Source organism: Pogoniulus pusillus, chromosome 6 (genome assembly GCF_015220805.1).
Source record: "Pogoniulus pusillus isolate bPogPus1 chromosome 6, bPogPus1.pri, whole genome shotgun sequence".
Classification (NCBI taxonomy): Eukaryota; Metazoa; Chordata; class Aves; order Piciformes; family Lybiidae; genus Pogoniulus; species Pogoniulus pusillus.
In genome coordinates, this window is record NC_087269.1 from 15,162,930 (window position 1) to 15,185,685 (window position 22,756).

General features: G+C 52.4%; 2 protein-coding genes and 1 long non-coding RNA gene across 7 annotated transcripts in view; 1 reads left to right on the top strand and 2 right to left on the bottom strand.

Moving 5' to 3' along the window:
- Positions 1-3,983, bottom strand: part of SLIT1 (slit guidance ligand 1) — a 64,077-nt gene extending 60,094 nt beyond the window's left edge. For all 3 annotated transcript variants that reach the window (XM_064144570.1, XM_064144571.1, XM_064144569.1), the window contains exon 1: positions 3,629-3,983. In XM_064144570.1, coding sequence (XP_064000640.1) covers positions 3,629-3,837 — 209 coding nt within the window. In that variant the 5' untranslated portion in view covers positions 3,838-3,983. The remainder of the gene's footprint in view (positions 1-3,628) is intronic.
- Positions 3,984-4,099: 116 nt separating this feature from the next.
- On the top strand, positions 4,100-6,388 carry LOC135176467 (uncharacterized). Its single transcript, XR_010302669.1, has 3 exons — positions 4,100-4,254; positions 4,542-4,653; positions 5,710-6,388. It is a non-coding gene; the product is annotated as an uncharacterized LOC135176467 (long non-coding RNA).
- A 5,534-nt stretch (positions 6,389-11,922) lies between these two features.
- ARHGAP19 (Rho GTPase activating protein 19) overlaps positions 11,923-22,756 on the bottom strand; it is a 28,403-nt gene continuing 17,569 nt past the window's right edge. For 2 of the 3 annotated variants that reach the window (XM_064144572.1, XM_064144573.1), the window contains exons 3-12: positions 22,528-22,608; positions 21,987-22,196; positions 21,198-21,424; positions 20,617-20,703; positions 19,641-19,706; positions 18,727-18,915; positions 17,961-18,059; positions 17,277-17,369; positions 15,366-15,434; positions 11,923-14,882 (exon numbers count right to left, since the gene is read on the bottom strand). In XM_064144572.1, the coding sequence (XP_064000642.1) occupies positions 14,826-14,882; positions 15,366-15,434; positions 17,277-17,369; positions 17,961-18,059; positions 18,727-18,915; positions 19,641-19,706; positions 20,617-20,703; positions 21,198-21,424; positions 21,987-22,196; positions 22,528-22,608 (1,178 nt within the window). In that variant the 3' untranslated portion in view covers positions 11,923-14,825. Of the gene's footprint in view, positions 14,883-15,365; positions 15,435-17,276; positions 17,402-17,960; positions 18,060-18,726; positions 18,916-19,640; positions 19,707-20,616; positions 20,704-21,197; positions 21,425-21,986; positions 22,197-22,527; positions 22,609-22,756 lie in introns of those variants that run through there. The other variant, XM_064144574.1, reaches the window with a different exon arrangement.

A 22,756-nucleotide genomic window follows, 5' to 3' on the forward strand; every position in this document is an offset into this window, starting at 1 on the left:
CCAAACCCATCTCTGCTGCCTCCCATGTCAGGGGAGAGTGGCACTGCACAGCCGACAGCAAGATGGGGAATGTTCTTGCCTCCTCTCTGAAGGGCTGGATAGTGAGTTGGGGCGATTCTCAGTGGAAAACTTCAAAAGCAGGAGTGAATGCAGTGTCGTCAGGGTCAGTACCTCTCCCATAAGCAAAGAGCTGGTCTGGAATCAGCCATCTGACAGTGGCAAATTTGCACCTATCCTGCTGGCATGGGGAGAGCAACCCAGCTCCCCGAGAGGGCAGTCTTCAAAGATGCTTTCAAAGAAATAAAGAAAAATAAGGGAAGGGAATTGTGCCCTTCTCCCATAGCTCTCCTCTGGCAGCTGAGACCTGAGGGGCTCCCAAGAGCAAATAACACTGTAGCGTTGGAGGATAATTGCCCCACCCCGCTTACAGTGTCTTCAGGACCAGCTCTGTCATGCTTGCCAGAGGCGTAGCAGGAGCACAGGCAGCTGTGCAAAGCGCCCAGAGATTTTGCTGCTTCCCATCTTGCCACAGCAAAGCCTCTCTGCTCAAAGCCTGATCCAGGCAGAGGTACTGGGTGTGGGCACCACTTGGCATTTATTTATGCTGGATGGAGAAAGGCACTTTGGGAGCAATGTGCTGTGCCCTAGTGCAAGGGAAGAGAGTTCCTGTGTCTCTCTACACAGCCACCAACCATGCTCTATTCTAGACACATCTCTAGCCCGGACTGCACCAACAGCACAGCACCAGGAAGACATCACAGGGGGAAATCTTCAAGCAGAAGATAATACGATATCTCTCCATATCATGGTTCTCCAAAGTTGCAAGGCAAATATTTCCCCCTTTTTCACAGGAAAAGGCTGTATTTCAAAAGTGATGGAGCTCAGACCTCACCACAGGACACTGCTCTCTAAAAACCCAGGATGACTCTGGCAGTGCTGCCATGTACACTTGCAGCAGCAGTGCCACCCTGTCTGGGGATTCAACCCATACCACCATGAGGCTCAGCCAAAAGCCTAGAGCATCCAAACACCACACTGTCTGCTCAACAGAGCTGTGGGCATTCAACAGCAGGCACATGACAGCAGAGACACCACTGCTCACCAGCACTGTGGGATGCATGGCAAGGTCTACATCACTCACACTGTGCATCCTGGGACTTGGGAAAAGAGGCACACAGTGGAGGACATGAGTGAGAGGTTACTGGCTTCCCAAGGAAAGCCATCTCCTGGAGCAGCAAGTCCGGAGCACAGTCCTTGCTGCAGACTCCCCTGTGGTTGATGGCTGACTCTGCTTCATCAAGCAGTGAGGAGCTGGAGGCTGAGGGGTTGCAGCCTCTTTACAGGGAACTCAGAGTTGCTTACAAGCTGTTACAGCAGGAATTCACTACTCGGAGATAGACCTGCACTGCACAGACACCCTCAAGCACCTGCAAGGGTGCACAACACAGCAGGAGGTGGTTATCCAGCAGACAACACCCACGAGAGAGCAGCAAGTCTAGCTGAGCCCAGCCAGCAGATCTGGCATTGGCAGCTGCGTGAATATACAGAAAACCCAACGCTGCCAAGCAGCGATGGACATGGAGGACTGGGTCTGTGGAAACAGAACAAGAGGCAGCAAGCCGAACCTGCTGCCAGAGAGGGTGAGATGCCTTATGGGGCAGCAGCAAGACACCCTTCCCAGAGCGCCCTCCATCTGCCTGTTCCAGCATCATCTTGTGTGAGCCGTGCCGAGAACCTGCCCAGCAGGCAGGGGCTCACTGCCCGTGCTCCCCCAGCACCCTGTACCTGGGTGTGTGAAGAGCAGATGCTGTGGAACCTACCGAGCTCCCTAACGGGCAGAGGGGGCTGGTGCTGTATGCAAACCTTCCTCCCCTCCTGGGCGTGGAAGAAATGGAGGTCCTGCCTCAGAACTCGCAAATAAGCCTGGCTGCTGTGCTGGGTGTTACAATAACCATTTGTACGGCAGAAGAGAAAACTCCACTGAAGCAGTGCACCACAGAGCTCCCAGCACTCACTACATGCTGGGTGCAGCCCTGGCACTCGCCAGGCTGCCTGCAGCCGCCGTCTGCGGAGTCTCTTTCCAGTCGCAGGCAAAGGGCACGTCCACACTCCGGTAACCGCAGGCAGCACAGGACAGAGACAGGAGGAGCCCCGTACATGTGGCTGTCCCGGGACACGTCCTGCGGCTCTGCTGCCCAAGCAGGTGTAGCCCAGCACGTCCGGGCACTACAATGGGGACGTTGGGGCAGCTTGGCACCGCGGCTGGGACTGATGAGGGGCTACTGTAGCACCATAGCCCTTGGGATGGGGCAACCTGAGTGGACGGGAGAGGCTGGGGATAATCCTGCTCTCCTGCTTAGCATGAGGTCGCTGCATAGAGGGAACCTGCAGTCAGCAGTAGGTTGGGTACATTCAGCTCACGTTCCTCTCCCTGGAGCAGGCACCTGCTGCAGCCGCACGACTCCTTAGTAGGGAGACCTGCCCAGCTGGGTGCGGTGGCAGAGGGACACTCCACTCCGAGGAGACCATCAGAAACCACAGAACCCCGACTGGACTGTGTGAGAGAAAATCTTTCTTCACAGAGGTCGAGCCAAGAGACCCAGGAACAGCCCCAGCACGCCTGGGGAAGTGGCAGAGGCTTTCACTAGCGGTGAGGTGCTGACACGGGGTCTGGTAGGGCTGGACAAGCTGTGTGAGACTGGAGGCTGGTCACACCGCTCGGGCTCCAAAGGGAGCCTTGGGGAATGGATCCTGAACCTAGCACCACGTGCAGAACTCCCAGGACAGATTCCCGAGGACAAAGGGGGTGTCCAACAAGGGCAGGCGCTTGAGGTGGCAGGGACCCTCAGCCAACCTCTCTGCCTGTGTGAGTACCCCATAACAAGCTTCAGCAGAAGCAGCCACACATCCATCGGTGGGTGCCATGGGGCATGGAGCCCCACACATGCAGCCTGTTCCAGACTACCTCAGTGCAGATGTCCACCAGGCGCAACTTGCCTCCTTAGGCACACCTCTGATCGCAGTCCTGCTCTGCATGCTTGCACACGCATTGTCACACGCGGGCTTTTGCACACGCTGGACCCCTTCCATACTCCTTCCACAGACGAAGGGTTGCACACACACCGCTCCTCACACGGACGGGCTACTGCACCCCCCGATGGAGGGGGTGATGTCCATATACCCACTCAGCAGCCTCTTGCACACATCCCTGGACAGCATTTTCACACGAGCCCGCTGCAGAGGAGGATGCGCCCACCCCGACAGGCTCAGGCACACGGGCAGGCTTCCGCACAGCCCGCTCCCTGTCCCCCACCCGAAACACTCGCACAAGCACCCCGCAACAGACGTACGCACTCTCCTCAGCTGGGCGTTTGCACACCCCTCAGCCAGGCTATTGCTCACGCACACCCCAGGCAGGCTCTAGCACACGCGGCACCGGACATGCTCCTGGTGTGCCCCCCGCGCTGGGACCTCGCACTCGCAGCCCCGCTGGTCCTGGCCCGCACTTTGGACCGCGTAACCCCCCTCCCAGGAGAAGCACTCGCCCCAGCACCCCGCCGGGCTCCTGCACACCCCCGCCGCAGTCGCTCCCCTCCGCGCGGGACCGGACAAAGCCTCCCGTACTCACAGGCGCTCGGTGCCGCGGGGGATGCTCTTGGGCACGGCGCGCAGAGCCGTGCCGTGGCAGTCCACCGTGGTGCCGGTGCAGGCGCAGAGCGGCGGGCAGGCGGCGGCGCGGCCCCGGCACAACACGGCGCACGCCAACAGCCAGGCAGCGGCCCGCAGTCCCGCCGGGACCCCCGCCGCCGCACCCCTCCCGGGAGTTGGGGGCGCCATGGCAGCGGGCAGCGGGGTTAGGTAGCGGGGCCACTGCGCATCACCGGGGAGCAGGGCTGGGCAGCGCTCGACAGGGCTCAGTGCGGCTCGGCTCCGGGGCAACAGCCCCGTCGGCGCGCACCCACCTACCCGCCCGCCTCACTGCCGCCCCATCCCGCAGCCCAGGCACAGCCTCCACGCTGGCTCCTCCCTCACGCCCTGCCCACCCCGACAGGCCCCCTGCTACCGCTCCTCCCCGCGCCCCTGGCGAGGGTAGGAGCAGTCTTGGCCGGGCAAAGAAGCGGCAGCCCGCAGCCGTCGGCGTGCTGCATCGCCCCGGCTGTGCGGCAAGGCGGCATCAGGCTCAGTGCCATAGCTTGGAACAGCCGGTTTAGCCCTCGGGGCAGCCGCTCCTCGCAGTGAGACGGATGTTGGAAGGTTATGTAGCAAGGAGAGCGTGTGGAGAAAGACACCCTAGGGGCTAGCAGAGATGGGTAAAACCGCCTGCGAATCCACCCAGCAGCCCCGTGCCTCCAGAGCGCTGGCGAGACACGGGAACCCGGCAGGCCACACAGCAGGCTGGCACTGGTGCTGGATCTGCTCATGGCACAATAGCACTCAGGGGGCACTTGGGGATGTAGTTCTGCTTTGCTCTTTGCCCCACATACAAACTGCAAGTCTTAAAGTACCAGCGGTGGCACTGGCTATGTCCTTTCTCTCTCTAGGGGAACATCACAGGTAATAACGTCACCAAAATGTCTTTGTCACCAAGCCACCAGGACGAGGCAAAATACAGCTATTTCAACATGACCTGCAAATAGTTGGCATCTCAGAAACGTGAGCATTGCATTCACTTTATTACCTTCCGTTTTATTCCCTGAGGTCAGCAAATGCAAAGCAGGAGGGTGTAACCAAGAAGTCTGGTCACCTGTTTCAATAATCTGAAGCACCTGTAATCTCATGCATCCAAGAGCTGAGTCCTTCAAAATAACGTACCTAGTTGCTGGCAGCAACTGCTACAAATGTCCCATTTCAAAGAGAAAAAACATGTCAGGAGGGCAGATGGGAGCCTGACACATTGCTCTGGCAGCGGCAGGAGAGGTGTTTGAGGACAGACACCTCATTGCACACTCGTTTCCCCAGCCAGCAGGAGGATATTTGCAGGGATGGTGGCAAGTCCCAGGGACAGGAGTGCCTCTTAAATCCGTGCGTTCTGCATATGGATCTCCACCAGCTCCCTAATTAGGGCGAGGAGGTGCCTGTAGGGCAAGAGCCACCTTACACACACACACACACAGGGCTGCAATAGCTTGGCCCAGATCAGAAGCCCTTTCCCATCCCGAATGCAGGCTCCCATCATCTGTCTGCATTTTCGTGACATCTCCTTCCTCTGGCCTCAGTCCCGGGAGGAAGCTGTGCCTGAGATGGATGAAAGGGGTTTGTTCCTCGTTGCTACCCAGCAGCCCTGACAGCAAGGAAGATGAGCTGCTTCCCAGGACTCTGGGAGCTGACCCCTTGCTGGCACAGTGTCAGCAGAGGTGGCCCCACAGCCTGCTCTGTGGCTCTCAGGGGGACCCCGATGACAATGCCACCCGAAGGGGCCCTGTGCTGAACACCTCGGCTGGTTTTTTTTGGAGTTGGAGGGTTGTTTCCTAGCAGCTTGGCATCCCCCAAAGCTGGTTGCTATCAGCGATCCCCCTCCTTATGAAACATCACCCTTGGCCCAGTAAAGCAGAGTCAGATCTTCTTAACCTGCCCTTTACCTCTGATGCTGGTGGGAAGGCAGGAGCAGGACGAGGGATCTTGTTTCCTCCCTCTTACTGGAACTTGCCCCAGGCGAATCTGTATCCGCAGAGTAAATAGTAAATAGGCTCCCTCTGTCTCTGTGTCCAGCTGCAGCAACACCCAGGCACTTTACAGTTGGGGCCATGGTCTTGGCAAAAGGAGTAGCCAGCAGGAGTCTGTCTGGAGGCCATCACCACCTGCCCTAGTTCCAGTGAGGAGTACAAGGCTGGGAGGCTGAAAATTCCATTTCAGGCCAACACCAACATTTTCTTCTGTGAATACCTTGACTCCTGCTCTCCTTTGGGAGCTTCTTGCCACTGCCTGCCACACAGCAGGTGCCCAGTGCCCTGGCACCACAGAGCATCCCACTGAGCTGGGCTGTTGGCCATGGCTGACCCCTCTGCAGCTGCTCTGGTTGTGAAAGCAATCCCCTTCCAGGGCTGCCAACAGCAAGGGCCAAGCATGCCTGCATGCCTGGAGAAGCGGGCCAGCGGAGCTGGAGGACAGGCTGTGCAGCAAGATCCCTCTTCCACAACTCAGACTGCGGTGCATTTGGGTGATCCCAGATTGTCCAGATACCTCGCATGGGGTGATGCAGGCCTTGGAGAGAACCACCTGTCCAGGAACAGCCCAGTGTGCCTCTCCATACAGGTGAGGAGCAGAGAGAAAACTAACCCCCAAACTTTTCTTTATGGGGGGAGACCCAGTCCTGCCGTCTGCCATCAGGATTTGGGCCAAAGTGTTTGATAAAGAGGGAGACCATCTGGATTGTCTGATGGGCTCTGGGTTTGGTTAAAACGAAGCAGAAGCTTTTTTCACAGTAGAAGAGTTTTCATGGGAGGATCTGGGGAAGGATTCCAGGGTATGCGCCAGACCTGTCGTGCAGAGATGTGAAGCAGCTACAAAGCTTCAGACAAAAATTGTTGCCGGTTTTAAGCCAAGTGCCCCAAGGCAGCATCCTGGCATTTCCACCCACCCCAGCATGGGCTGTAGCCTGCCCCCATTAGCTCTCTTGCAGTCTGGGCTGGCACTGGGTTCTCGCCAGAGCTGCTGGTGGCTGACAGCAGCTCCCAGCACCCTTGGTCTTTTAGGCATATGCTGCGCTGCTGCACCTCACATCTCAGTGGGCAGAGGAGAAGGCAGCATGTCCTAGCCCATGCTTGCTATGGCACTTCAACTGCACTTTGAAACCATGACATGGCTGTTGCTAATCTACAGCAGCACTCAGCCCTTCTCAGGGTAGAACCAGGCACTGGTATGGAGCAGAAGTATTTAGAACACAGGTACTAGCATGCACACATGGTGCCTCTCCTACCAAGAAGCATTGTTGATGGTCAGATCCAGCTCTCCTTGCACCAGGCTTGTGCTTTAAACCCCTCCTCCATGAGCAACATTGCAGGTTTGGGACATACCTGATTTAGCAGCAGTGACTGCAAGACCCAGCTAGAGACGTGCCAGGAGCAGAGTAGCCATGACCTCTCTAGTGTCCCCCAGAGACCTCACATAGAGCAGTCTGGAGAGCTGTCTCTCCATTGGCCAGGGCCACATCTGTCACGCCTGGCCAGCTCATGCTGGGAGGCCAGGCTGCCTTTTGTCCTGCCAGACATGTTTGGCTATGGAGAGTGAGGCATTATGTGGGAGAGAGCCAGCATGTACGACCCGTTAGGGCACCTGTTGGGCTTGTGCAGCGCAACAATGCCCTTGATGGTTCTATTACAGAGTGCTGTGGGCTGCCTGGATCACAGTAAATCTCACCCTATTAACAGGAGCAGCAAGTAGTGCTGGGATGAACTCTTTCTGGCATTCAGGGACAAGCCCTACCTCATGGGCAAAGAGCAAAATCATTGCTGTGCATACGTGGCCAGCATCACCCTTCAAACATAGCCAGTGAACTGTGAATGTGGCCCCACTGATTGCAGGAGAGTGGGGCAGCTCTACTGCCTGGGGACCCCACCACTAATAGCAAGTGAAATAAACACCATCCACTGGGTACTTCAGGAGGATGTGGGAAATGCTAAGGCTCCAAACAGGTAGGTTTCCTCCCAGTGTCACACAACAGGGACTGTTCACCTGAGGGGATCCCAACCTGTCTTACTGCCTTAAACAATCACAGAGCGCAGGACAGAAACAGTCCACATCCCTGCTCTGTGGCACAGCTGAACCGAGGGACCAGGCCTTGCATTGTGGGTTGCCCCAACCAGCTCCAGTCTACAAGGAAAACATTTGCACCAAAAAGCCCAGATGCAGCTGGGGAGATGCTGTTTTCAGCACAGCTGGACACGGGAGCCCCTGGGAGCTCTGCGGCATGGCACAAGCTGGTTTGAATAACCACAGACGAGGCAGCGCTTGTTAAATGTCTCACACATGGCAATGCTGTTGTTGATGCAGTGTGAGAGTGGGGACTCAGGGGTCCCCAGATGTAGTAATTGTTCCACATCCGCACAGTGCTCCACACACACTCTTCCCGCTCACTCTGCCTGGAGCCACTCATTAAGCCTCTTCAATGAAGATGCATGGGAGGGATAATTTACTGTTTAATAGACTAACTTTCCATTTGCTGTTGCCAAGCGCATCCAACATATTTCTCCATGGTGCCATAAACTTCAGCTCCTCCCTGCCTCCCAGTAGGAGCAGGTGGGCTTTCAGGATTTAGCTATGACCTCGGCCCAGGGGTGAGCAGAGACACTGGGCTTTGTTTTTAAGAGGGTTTGTTCCCACCAATCCCTTCTTTCACTTATTGCAGTCCTCATTGCCCTGACGTCCCTGAGCTGGGAAACACTCTAACCTGAGAAATAGAGTGCCCTAGCCTGATGGATGAGGGAGTCAGCAACTCTGTTCTGATCTTGTTAACAAAGATGCCCTGAGTGCAGATGAGGCTGCCTGTGCTCCAGCCCCACTGTGGCAGCCAGTCCCACGATGGAGTGTAATCAATAAACTGCATGCCTGCTTGAGCTTATTGTGCATCCACAGTCACAGGTGGCCTCTCTAATGCCTTCCTAGTCCCTCAGTTATGAGTGTCTCTGCACTCCTGCTCCTTACAGAGTCACAAACTACTGGAGGCTGCAGTCAGATTCTGCGCACATGAGATGGGGGAGCTGGTGCTAGCTCCACTTTGCTTCCACAACAGAATTCCCACAGTGTAGAGGAAGCACTTTCAGGGTGCAGATGCTGCAGAAAGGAGAAGCAGGCTCAGAGGCATGAACCTAAGTGACTGCCTACCGGGGTCTGACTGATGGATATCAAGAGGATGACAGTAGCCAAAAATAACCGGAGAGGGAAAGGGTTTAGCTTGCTCTGTGACAGAACTGCTCAGCCCCAGGTGCAGGCATGGACTCACTGGAGCTGGAGTATCATGTTGGGGGCCATCTGCAGAGTTGATTTTTGTCCTTCGTAAGAGTGCATCCTTCCCCAGGCCTGTTCTTTCAGCATTTTACGTTCTTGTCCACCTTCCCAGCTTCCTACCTGTGCTAGTTTGAAGCAAGCTAGAATGTTTTGGTGAGAAAAAGTAGATCATAGGCTGTGAAAGGAAAACAATGGTGATGCCTACTCCCCTCAGAGTCTTGCTGAAGAAAGGAAAACATTAGCTAGCACTCTCGCCATTTTGTCGCACTCTGCTTTGGGCTTCTGACTGAGCTGCACCTCCCTAACCTCACCTTCCACTCACCTTTGCTTCTTAACCTTTTGGCTGAACCTCCATTCTTCCTTAGGACTGGGGTAAGGTTGAGAGGGGCAGGGGGAAGGTGCAGGGGTGGTTGAGAGCCCCTCCTGGGGACTCAGGTTTCTGGGAGGGGAGTTGTGTTTCTGTATTACTTTTACCTTGTATATTTCTGTACATACTGTAAATATCTGCTTGTATATTGTGCTAGCTGTAAATTAATAGCTTCATTTATATTCCCAGAGCTGGCTGAGTCTAGTTGGGCATTTCTAAAGTGCTGGGGGGACGGGTAACACCCAAACCATCACACTACCTCCTCCATCCCATAGATGCAGCCAGGGAGGACAAACCAGGCACCTCCAAAACCTGTCCCATCTGCACATCTGTCCCTGGGATCCCCAGTACTGGGGATGGGCAAGAGGTCCTGTCCTACAGGGTGTGCTGCCAGCTCCTTTTTGTGCTGCTGCTGCAGAATGGCCCAGGCAAGGTACAATGGAACTAGAGACTTTTGTGCAGAAGGTTGCTGAGACTGTGCTCCCCAGGGGAGCAAGGCTCAGGCTGGAAGAAACAAACCCTGCAACAACCTCACCCCACAGGTGCCCACAGGCATGATGCCCAAGGCAGGCCTGCACCCCCATTCATCTCAGTTCTTTGTCATAGCAACACAAAAGCTGCAGCCAGAAGTAGAGAGGGTTGTGACCCAGTTCTCCTCTCAGGTGCAAAAGGAGACAAGTTTAAAATCATGTAAGGCAGCCCATGGGAGATCTGGCTGGTGGGTTTGTAAAACCTTCTCAGAAGCAAGGCAGGGGAGGGTGGTGTAACACAGGAGAGGTGGGACTGCAGAGGAGCACAGAAATGCCCATTCCAGCTAAGACTCTGGGGAATGTGCTGTCCCCCTGATCCAAACTGAATCAGCATCTCGAAGGCTGGTGCTGGAAATTATCTCAAACGGTAATATACAGCTAGGGACAGCTTCTCCTTGCCTCAAGATGCAGAAGCCCCCCAAAAAACCCATTGCACTTGTCATGCATGGGCACTTCCTAGGAACAAAGCTGGGCTGGAACAGGTTGGGGTTGGAGAGCTAATGCCAGCAGAGATCCCACCCTGGTCCACAGCACAAGCGGAAGGTCAGTGTCAGACCCAGCACGGAGGTCTCGGCATCTACGTGCCCGCACCATTAATTAGCTTCAGCAAAACCCTCATTGAGGGGATAAGCAAACAAAACTAAACATGGTAATTTATTCACTCCATGAAAAAATATTACTTAATTCAAGCCAATGAGATTGTAAAGCCTGATAACTGGTCTGGCTGGTGCCAGCATCTATCGCTAGCAGTGCTCGTGGTTTTTGTCTACCGTTGCCCAAGGCAGCGAGATGCAGCAGCGGCATGACAGCTCCCAGCCACACATGGTCATTTAAGAGGGAAAAAAAATCTTATTTCCAATCCCAAATGAGGTAGAACAGTCAAAAAACCCCAACGATCAAGACAAGTTACTGATATTGATTTAGAGAGCAGTGGCATCCTGCAGAACTTATTTGCAAGTCTGTGCTGTACAATCCAAGATAAAAAACTGTTTAATAAAGTGAAGGATGAGCACCACTTGTTTGCTTTGTGACTCCACTGCTGTGCAGGAATCCCAACAGCCCAAAGCAAACACACTGAAAGCTGAGCAATCCCCCTCTAAATGTGCACCTTCACTCAGTGTTTGGTCCCAACAACTGCTGTCCTTTCACTTGCAGTGCTTGGTTGTGGCTTCAGGGAGTGAGAGCTATTCATTTTTTCAGTTATGGAATGCACATAAAGCACTCTTTGAACCACAGCTTGTCGGGCAGGTGATATTTGGGTTTGCAGTATTAGAAATACCTATTGTGAGTTTTTGTATTCCTTTGTTTGACATTTTCAAGAGCAGCAATGTCTCTCTGGACTACTATGCCCACTTTCAAGTGCACAGAGGCCCATCTCCTCCTGTTCTCCAAGATCCATGGAGATGGGATGTAGCAGTCTCATGGCACCCAAATACAACCCTGCAGGGGTTGAAACCTGCTTGAAGTTCTCCCTGCAGGAAGGCAGTGCTGGTTCCTAGTGTACTGTACCGCTTGTTTCTCCTGCTTGCTTTTCAATTGCACAGTGAAGATGTTAATGAGTGTCTGAGCCACGGCAGGCAAGCCCAGGGCATTTCAAATGTGGAAGAACTTCACAGAGACATAATCTGCATAAAATCTGAGACGCCATTATTAAGAAGGAGGAAAAGAAAATCCAAGAAGAAATCATCCTCCCTTGGCAGGCAAGAGTTGCAAGAGAAGAATTGTTCTACAGAGAGAAATGTATTCATTTGATCCATTATTTATACAAAGTGCTCTTTGTAAACCTGATTTCCCATCACCCTGGATCACTGCAGGGGGAAGATAGGAAAAAAAGACGTCCAACTTCATCCCTGCAAGGGAAAGACAGCCCTTCTGGGCACTCACCATCACATTGGGATCCCAGAGAGGGAACAAGCCACAGTGCCATCCCTGCAGGCAGGCAGCACCTCACCAAACACCCCTGCACTTAACAACAGGAGCTCTAGGGTTCTGAGAAGACACTTTCTTCCTCTTGAAGGTGGATGCACCACCAAGTCTCGTCAATGTCCCAATGGAACTGCTTAAACCACTAAACAAACCCACTAAAAATAAAAGCATTTAATATTGGGTTTACACATGAACGCACAGAAAGGCAACAGTCTGAAACAGTACATACACAGCATATATAAATAAAGACAAAGATGAAAAATACTTTGCAAACTATAGACTCTGGGAACAGTTAGTGGCTGCTCTGAGAGGAAGCAGCCTCATGAGTCATTGCACAAGGCAGACAAATGAGACACAACCAAGCATGACTAAACACCCTGGTGCCTGTGAGACAGTGTGAACACATTGGGACTGCAGCAGCCAAAAGTCCTAGAGGCTGAATCTGTTAGCTAGCACCATCCTGTCTATACAGAGGACAGCGCCATGGGCTAAAGCCCAGGGCATGAAACCCTTCCCAGGATTGCCCTTGTCTAGAGACTGCAGCCAGCCCCTTGGCAGGAAAGGCAATGGAGACATGCAAAATGCCAAGCTGATGCCCTATAGGTATTTTTTCTTAGAGCTAGGCAAATCTCAGTTGTGCCAGAAGCCAGACAGAGTACCTGAGCTAAAGCTGTCAGTAAGGGGGAGAACAGTGGAGAGACAAGTTACATTCCTCTCATCTCTGCAGGAGAAGTGCGTTTAGTTCTAAGAACAAGATTGCCTTGCCAAACAGACACCCAGAGATATGCACCCAAATAAGCAGGGGACAATAAGGATAGCAAGGATGGGATAATGAATGCTTCACCAAGCAAGCACCCCCAAAGCAAGTAGGAGAGGAGGTAGCAGGAACAGACCCAGGTCTCTGTGCTGCGGCTCAACCTGCAGCTCTGCCTCCTCTCCATTTAGAGGCAAAGCCGAGATCCTCAGGTCTCTGCTAACAGTGGACTGCAGAGGCAGGGTAGAAGTGCAGTCTGCAAAACACATGGTGCCCTTTGGAGAAGAGCAGAGACAGCTTCAGCCTCCAGAGGAAATGATTACAGGCACATCCAAAAAGCACATACTGCTACCACAGCAAACAGCCTCTGTCCTTCCTCACAGCATCCTTGTCTGCCCAGTCTCTGAAGAACTGGAGCTCTTTCTTTGCTGTGACAGAGGCTCCTAACACCAGCAACTCTCAATTCACACAACAACAGTCTCGCTACCCCTTACATTTTCAAAGGAGTTCATCCAATTTGGGGTCAGATGAGGGACAAGAAACTCTTGCTAAACTACCAGGAACATCCCTTTGGAAAGAGCAGGATGAGGCACATAGGTTTGTAGCACAAAAAAAACCCCACGCTCAACAAATCAACCAAGCAAAAACCTACACGCACACACAAAGAAAGCAAAAGCAAATACAAAAAAAACCCAAACACATAACCCCCCCTCAAAAAAACACAAACAAACAAAAAAACCAGAAACCAACCAACCAACAAAAAACAACACCAAAGTCAAACAGTAAAAAAAAGTGACTTCCAGCTAAGCTGCAGAAGATCCTGATGCCCTGTTTTGACAGCTCTAGCCAGCCGGACTTAACTCCCTGCTCACATCCCAGTATTCACACCTCCTGCCACCAGTTGTCTCAGAAAGCTGCCAAAGACAGAGCTCTAACTCTTGCTGGCTGCTGGTTCTTAAAGATTAAAAGACAATTATAATTGGATTCCAGAGATTATTTGCTTCACTGAGAAGGTCTGAGAAGTGTTTAGATGGTTCCTCAGCTGATTAAATCTTTATTTCAAAGTAGTCTCCCTGTGTGTTTCCTACCCCAGAGCAGTTGCAGACAGGGTCTTGGCAAGATTGTCTTACTGGAGCACTTCAGCTTAACGAGACAGCTGACGCTGGCCAGCTGTGATGGGTGTTTATCCTGCATCTAGATGGTTTCATCTCATTTCTGCAGCTCAGGCCAAAGTGCTGAAGCCAGCTCTGGCCCTATCCCCCAGTTTAATGGCTAATCAGCTAGTTACCTCACCAGCCATCCAGATATTGAGCCAAAGCCCTTGGCACCACTTGCAGCAGGTCACAAGTGGCTGGAGTCCTTTCTACTCTCTCATGCTGCTCATGCTGTTCCTATGCTGTGCAAACAGCCATCCCAGACACTTCCAAAGGCTGAGCTGTCCTGCCTTAGACAGTCTTTGCCAACCTCCTACCCTTCTCAGTTTAGCTCTGCCCATTCCAGACACTTCCAAAGGCTGAGCTGTCCTGCCCCAGACAGTCTTTGCCAACCTCCCACCCTGCTCAGCTTAGCTTCTCTGAGGCAGTACAAAGCAGAGGCACTTCTTGCTCACCAGGCAGAGCCCAGCAGCAGTGATATGCCATGGAAACACAAAGGCAGTGAGCAAAGATTACCTCCAGCTCAAGCTGAAACAGAGAGATGAGTTTAGAAGCTTTTTCCCCTGCCCCTATTTGAAATGGTGGTATGCAGAACCTCTCCTCTTCTTCCAGGCTCATCCTCTGCTCTGTATCATTTGTGCACTCCAGCCCTGCAGGGTCAGAAAGGTAAAAGAGAGCCCAGAGGAAGCAGGCGGGCAGGGCTCCAGAGGAGGCCTGGAGGTAAGATTAGCTGGCAGGAAGCAGGTGAAGTCTCACTGCTAACATAAGTGAGGGGGCAAAACCAAGTCAACGTGTTAAAAACTCAGAGAAGAAATGCAAGAAAAAAAAACACAGCCTAGCAACATTGCAGAGAAAGCTGGGGATGCACATAGGGCCCTTGTAAGCAAGCACTCCAGCTCTTCCCAGAGCCAGCAAGTCAGACATGCTGCACAAGTTTTGGTTAGATAGTGGTTTACCCCATAGTAGAATGAAATATAATTTATATACAGAAAGAAACGAGGCCCTGCAGTCTTTGCAAAGGTCCAGTTTCAAGAGCGCTGCCGTGCTGGTGAGGGTGGCTGTGAGCCTGCAGCTCTCTCCTCTCCGTGCAGCACATCATTCACAGCTTGTGAGGCTGGGCAATCCCCACCCGTGAGTCGGTGCGAGAAGATTCAGAGGGATGATGAATCCTTGGGAAGCAGGTGGCCTCGCATGCGTCTGCAGGATTCCTGGAGCAGAGAATTAGAGCAGGTGAAAGCCTGAAACACGGAGTACCTTGCAAGAAAAGGCTGATGTGCTGTCCTCCCTCTGCAAGGACTCCTCTCTGGCGTTTGTGTCCTAAACCTTTTACCAAACAAGAGCATTGGAGGCAGACCGGGACAGAGCAGCTGGTTGTAGGCTGCAACGACCTCTCCTCCCACTGCCTCCTTGACTGGCTGTTAGCACCACCCTGTGCTTTCTGTGACAGCCGGCCTGCCGCCTCAGCGGTAGAAGAGCAGTATACTGCTCAGGTGAAACCCTTCAAGGAGCAGCTTCCAGCATGCCAGCTGCCTGCAGCTCAGTATGGAGCAGGCTGCTGTTAAGTCAGGGAACTGTAGCAGTCAGAACCTGGTGCACATGACATGATTTCAGGGCCCAGCAGGTGAGGCTGCCCACAGGGAGGAGAATGGAGGGGGAAGGGGTGTGTGTGGGGTGTGGGGGGGGTGTCTCACCTCTTTACGTCCCTCCAAAGATTTCGGCTTTGCCTGGGACATGTGAGCTGGAGATCCACATTTCTGTAACTGGACAAGAGAGGGGAATAGGAGAGCTGGGGAATGAAGTGGCATCCACAGCCTTCCCTAGGAGCCATTTGTGCCACCAGAGAGCAGCTATCACCCAAATCCACTCTTGTTTGGACTGGGCCATGGGGCAATCCTACTATCCACAGGCAGCAGACAGCGTACAACTTGTGGAGGAGAAGGGAAGAGTGAAGGGGGCATAAGCCAGTGCATTAGGGCAGGAACAGAGCCAGAGGGACAAGACTGGAACAGAGGCCCAGTGTTGCCACCCCAATCCCAATGCTGCCCTTACCATCTGCTCTGCTCTTCTCACAGCAGCTTCCCACGGCCTAACTTGATCATGCAGAAGAATCACAGAATCACAGGATGTTAGGGGTTGGAAAGGACCTCCAGAAATCAAGTCTATCCCCCCTGCAAAGCAGGATTGCCTAGGGAAGGCCATACAGGAACACATCCAGATGGATTTTGAAAGTCTCCAGAGAAGGAGACTCCACAAACACCCTGGGCAGCCTGTTCCAGTGCTCTGTCACCCCCACCATAAAGAAGTGTCTCCTCATGTTGGTGGAACCTCCTGTGTTCTATCTTGTACCCATTGTTCCTTGTTCTATCACTAGGCACCATCGAAAAGACCTTCATCTTGACACCCACCCCTCAGATATTTATAGATGTTGAGATCTCTTCTCAGCCTTCTCAAGACTGAACAGCCCCAAGTCTCTCAGTCTTTCTTCATAGGAGAGATGTTCAAGTCCCACAGTCATCCTTGCAGCTCTCCACTGAACTCTCTCCAGGAGGTCTCTGTCTCTCTTGAATTGGGAAGCTCAAAATTGGACACAGTATCTCAGGTGTGGTCTCACCAGGGTGGAGTAGAGTGGGAGAAGAACCTCCCTAGACCTGATGGACACTTTTCTTAAGGCCATTTGCCTTCTTGGCCACAAGGGCACATTGCTGTCCCATGGAGAATTTGCTGCCCTCTAGGACTCCAGTCTTCATGGAGCTGCTTTCCAGCAGGACAACCCCTAGTCTGTACTCATGCCTGATGTTATTCCTCTCCAGATGCAGAACTCAGCACTTGTCCTTACTGAACTTCATGAGGCTTGCCTTCACCTAGCTCTGCAGCCTGTCCAGATCCCACTGATGGCAGCACAGCCTAACAGGGTGTCAGCTTCCCTGCTGAGTTTTGTACCATCATCACACTTGCTGAGGGAACACTCAATCCGCTCATCCATCTCACTGATGAAGAACAAAACTGGACCCTGGGGAACACCACTGGCCACAGGCTTCCAATTTGACTCTGCATCACTGATCAAACTCTGAACAGTTGTTGAGCCAGGTACCACTACACATCACAGTCCAATCATCTAACCCACTCTGAGTTTACCTATGAGGATGTTGTGGGAGACAGTATCAAAAGCCTTGCTAAAGTCAAGAGACAATATCCACCACTCTCCTTTCATCTATCCATTTGGTCATGCCTGCATAGAAGGCTATCAGATTAGTCAAGCAAGATTTCCCACAGTGAATCCACGCTGGCTGCTCTTGATAACCCTCTTTTTTTTCACGTGGTTAGAGATAGCCTCCAGAACAAGCTGCTGCATCACCTTTCCAGGGATGGAGGTGAGGCTGACTGGTCTGTAGTTGCCCAGGTCTTCCTTCTTGCCCTTTCTGACGACTGGAGTGGCATTGGCACTCTTCCAGTCCTCAGGCACCACCCCAAGAAACTTGGAATCTTCTCTTTGGCATAGAAAGGAACTCCCCAAGAACTGCCAAAATGAGTACCCAAAAGCTGCACCCAAACTCCCCTCGCACACGCCCCACTGCTTCAGCAGTGCTAGGAGCAGCTCTTACCAGGTGAATGTTCTCTTTGCTGACTCGCTCAGGCTCTGGTGTGGCATCCCTGCTCTTCCTCTCCAGGATAACTGGGGTTCCCAAAACCTTCCGCTGCCGTAAGAAGAAAGGGCTGTTGGCTAGTGCTTAGAGTGCAAAGCAGAAAAAGAAAGGGAAGGAGCAGGATACATTGCTGGTAAGTAGTTGGATGCTGGGAAAGAAAAAAGTGAGCCAAGCTGGGACAAAGATTGCAAAGCAGAAGCATCTGAAATACCACACACCACCAGGTTGAGCCTGCCTGACTCTAAAGGGCCAGAAGCTGACCTGAGGCCGGGCCAGGAGCCCAGTCTGTCACAGGCAGGTACATGCTGCTGTGTAGCAGCCTATGGCATGCTAACACCTGTCCTAAGAGGCTATACACTACATAACCAGCATCCTGTCAGTCCTCATCTCACGATGCAACCACGCTTCAGAAAACTGCACAGGCCCTGGAGCCATGTGGTTCATAGGTCATTTCACTTTACACTAACAAGACTTACTGCCACTGGGCTGCCTTTTCTATACCCAGGGGATCTGTGTTCTTTGGCCACCAACACTTCGAACAATCCCTACCCTCTGAGGGCTTCATTCAAGACAGAGAAAGTCAGAAGCAGAAAGCAACATCAGAAAGTCACAGCAGGGAGCACAGGTCTTTGCTGCCTTTACCTTAATGAGGCCGCTGAAGGAGCGTGAGCGGGCACGTCGCGGTGCTGGGGACATGAGCACCTCCGAGTCAGGAGTGAGAGCTGCAGAATGCTTATTAAACTAGGAGGAAACAGGAGGTCAGTGTTAGTACAGTTACTGCCAGTTACATCACTCACATGCTGCCGTGTGCTGTTCTACCTGCTGCTCTCTGCCTAGAACTCAGTGTGTCTCTTCTGCACTCTGAAATAGAGGAGCAGGCTCAGAGCTGCAGGAGGAAGCAAGCACAGGAAGGCCACATCTCCCATGCAGAAGTAAGAGGAAGCCTGAGTGTGAGGCTGTGTTGTGATGCCTTACCAGATTAGCCAAAAGCAGCAAGTGTTGGAACAGAAAGGGGGTTGAGGCAGCTGCTGGAAGCTGGCAGCTAGAACTGGTGCAGACCATATTGATCAGTCTCTTTGGAACACCAGGTTGTGTGGGAATGCTCACCAGACTGATATCAGACCAGTTTGTCCATTCCACACAGGTAAGAGGGAACAAGACTTCCCCTTCTGAGGGAGGAAGCTCAATAAGGCCATGATCAGGACAGGGAAACTACTGGCAAGACCCTGGCTTACAGCACTAGGACAAGTGGTCTCCTCCCCTGCCTTCTGACAGCTCTGCCACTTTCACAGCCTAAAGTCCATCCTCCCCAGGATTAGAAGCAGCTTTCAAGAAGGGCCTGCCTTCAGCCCTGTACCCAGGATGTGCTGCCAAGAACATCTCAAAGATATCCTTCATCCCACACTACCTGCCGGAGAAGTTTCTTCTTCTTTGCAGAGTCAGGCATATTGTGGACGTGGCGGAAAAGCTCCTTCAGTGCCTCCTCCGTGCGCTGCTGGGTCTCCTCCTGATGGCAAGAGTCCAGACGGCTTCGCTTCTGAGACTTGAGGGGCTGCAATTCCTTGGAGCTAGGAGACGTCAGCAAATCCAGATCATCCTGGGAGAGTGGAGACAGTAGTCGATTGCCATGCTTTAATCCAAACGAGCCACCCATCTGAGCCAGGCTGGGAAGAATCTTGTGAGCTGCCTCAGCCCCAGCGAAAGCACAGGAATGTGTATTCCCTACCCCTCTGCAGCAGCACTGCACCAGCAGGCCCTGTGCCAGGAAAAGGTGACAGTAATACAAAGGTGACCCCAACGCTTCTTCCCTCCTGGATACCAGCTGCAGATGCCCTTCCAGGCTAGACAAGGGTCAGTGTACCTCCTTGCATCTTCTCTCTTCTGAAGCTCTGTGAGGCAGGGAAGCATTTGCTGGCCAAATGAACAAATCCTGTTCCAGTGGCAGCAAGTAGCCTTTATCCCAGCCCCTCTTCCAAGCAGCCTGGCCACAGCAGCAGGAGCATCTGTCTGTTTGGGAGGCACAACGTCACGAAGGAGCAGGTGCTGCATGTACTGGGCACAGGAAGCAAATTTCTGCTAAACAGGGGCTGGTAGCTTTCCCTGTGCTTTTGATTAACAGATGCTTCAACTCTGCCCAATTTCCCTAATGCAGCTGCCCCTACTACCACACCATATGGTTCCCTCACTCCTGCTCTCTGACAGATCCCTTTTCACGACTTTGTTTGTTTTCAGCTTTTTTTCACTCGCAAGGATCCCTATACAGTATCACAACCTCTGCCCTTTCATGAAGGGCAGGTGCTGCATTTGCTGGCCTTGCCTTACCTTTGATGCATGAGCTCTGGATCCCAGGTAGTGCAGCCTGGCACACTCACGGATGTATGCTGGGGCCTGTGATGATGAGCAGAGAAAAGGCCAAATGTATGTGTAGTGTGTTTGGCCCTGGGGCAAGAGTGGCTTCAGCAAGTGCTGCTCTCAACCATACCACACAAGCCACTTCCATTAAGACTCATTTGTTCAGGGCAAAGCCACAGGACTTCATGTCCCCACTGCACTACCTGTTCAGTTTCAACCATGAGTGGAACAGAGTAAGAGCAGAGTTCCACAGAAACTTTTCCCAAGCAATTCCCCCAGCTCTTAGCTATGTTCTCACAAAGAGGGAAGAAGAGCAAGAACACTTTTCAGAAAGCAGATGCCTGTAGTGACCAAGAAGGTCCCAAGAAGCCAAGAGACTGTATGTTGCACAGACACCTTGTTGGAGGGGTCAGCAGAAAGCGCCCTACTTCTGACTGCCGTACCACAGCATCCTAGTCAAGACTGCTTGCTGTGCCTGTAACAGCAGTGGTTTGACTACCACTTGCAGAGAAATTCACAACAAAGTGGCCTGCCATATTACATTCAGCTCTTGGCACCACTCGACCAGGAGAAGCCCCTTCTGTTTCTTTATCCTGCCAGAATCTGAGAGAAACCTGGTCACTACCTGCTCCCAGGAAGCAGGTTTTCCTGCTGGGCAAGGGGTGTCGGTGTCCAGCAGAGGGTGGTGTTACACTGCACCGAGCTTCTGACCTGCCCAGGCACAAAGCCACCTCCAGCTGGGCCTGTCCTCCTCTCCTGGGCTGCCTGCCTAGCAAAGGTCTCCTCCCATGCCACTAAAGGAACAGTCTCTTGTAGAAATCCTCCTTCTCCTACTACAGAAGACAACACTCAGAATATATGCTCGACACGTGGGATCTGTCCAGACAAGAGGCTTTCAGTCTTCTCCTGAAGTGCCAAGGAGAGCAAGACCCCAAAGTGCACTTACCTTGAAGAGCTTCTGAGAATGTTTGATCATGAAAGTCACCCCATTGTTAAGCTTTGTGATGTTCTCTTGAAGGTCATTTGCTGTCACCTGGCAAGAGGGCACAGCAGTTAGAAGAGGAGCAGGAGGGTTCTCTGCTGCCCTTGCTGCCCTTGGGACACAAGACACAGTGTCTCAGCAAGAGACCTGCTCTGAGCAAGAAAGCAGGTAAGGCTCTCAGCACATCAACAAGAACAACTCACAGGGCCAAAATTGCTCTGAGAGGAGGAACTAGACAGGGTCAGTTACCAGCAGCATAAGAAAACTTGCAAGAAGCCGTGCAGTCTGAGCCGTCACACTTAAAAGAAGCAGGACTGTGCTGTGCTTTTATTCTTACTGAAAAGATGAAGCATCAGCTGCAAATGAGACCTACAGCAGGTCTGGATTAAACACTAGGACTAAGTCCTGCCAGGATCTCCATCCCACCATCTCCGTCTCCAACCCTCACCTAATCTTCCCATCTTTGTTATTTCCGTACATGCCTGCCAAGCTTCTGCTTACTGCCTTTGCGACATCCCACCCGCACATACTGAGGCATTGCTCACGTTTCTGGGCCATAGGATGTGGGGTGCAAACATGAGGGCAAGATTATGGGCAGACATCTTGTTCTTGTCCTGCTTCTTGGCGGTCTGGTAGAGCAAGTCCAGCAGCAGCTTGAGCAAACTGCGGTTGGGTGCGGGAAGGATCAAAAACAGCAGCTGCAGGGCTTCAATCTGGCGCTCTTTGTCTGGAGTGCTGGTCTTATTCCCCTTCTCATCAAACAGAGTCAAGTCTGCCAAGGCACAACAAGGAGGACATACATTGCTACTCAGAACAGCAGGCCAGTTACCTTTCCTGCTTCACATGCAGATCTCTTCCAAACGCAGCTCTTGGCCCTCTCTCAGCATCTCCCAAGCTCCCCAACTGATGCGTTAACCTATGGTACTCCTCCCACAGGACAACACAGTTGCTAAGAGTTATGATGGGTTAAAGATGAGATGGAGGAAGTTCACAACTGTTCAATAACAGTTAAGTACATAGACAACACACCCCATGCAGGACACCCTCCCAGTCTTAATACAGGTGGAGACACAGGTTGCCAGTGTGGGTTCTCCTTCTGTGGGTATCCATTTATTGCTGGAGAGAAGACTGCACTAGACGGATGTGGTTTGATTCTTAGGACTTTCAACTCCAGTCTTTCCACCACTAGGCTAAGGTAGCAGGGCAATTTCTCCTTGCTCTGCCTTTTAGGATTATAATTCTGCATCCTAGTGTGCAGCTCTGCACCATTACCAGCTTCCTAGGAGGCTAGTTCTATTCCTTCTGCTCATCTCTGTCCCATGCTGCTCACTCACCTGCAATTTTGAGGTGGGCATGGAAGTGCTTGTGTGTCAGCAGTGGCTCTGGTAATTCACCCAGGAACATCTTAAGCAGGGTGGCCACATCATTGGAATGAAAATCCCCAGAATCCAGGTCAATATCTGTACCACTGTTCAGAGCATCCTTTAGGATCTGTTGCCTGATGCTGTTGCCTGGCACACGAAACAAGCCTTCTGCTCTTAGATCTGCTTGGCAGAGAGGAGTAAAAAGGCCACTGATTAAACAAAGGCTGATTTCCATCTTTTTATTAAACCAGTCCCCTCCCCTTTCCAGAACTTGACAGCAAACCTCAGTGAACTGCATTCAAAGATGTGACTTCAAGAAGGCTCCCATCACTAGAAAAAGTTTGTGTACAGAGGGAAAGAGAGAAACATATCTACTAGGCAGTTCTGTGGAGTATTCACCTAGTGCAGCCCCAGCTCCTGCTGCTGGAGAGCTCAGAGCTTCTCACACTGCCTACACCCCTGATGCAGTCCAGACAGATACCCCTTGGGACAGTAAGACAGCATCACTTACTTTTGTGCAGGTACTCGATTAGCTGGGAAACCTGTGCAATGCCTTCTTCTGTCAGTGGTGAGCCAAACACCACTCCTTTCTCTGCAGAACAGAAGATAACATGTCAAGGCAACTTACAATCCAACAGCAACAGAGACAAGTGGTTCCCAAAGAGAGAGAGGTCATTGTGGAAATATCAGTGCCATAAAATGCTAAGGGTGAAGGTCACAAGGAGGTAACACAACCACTC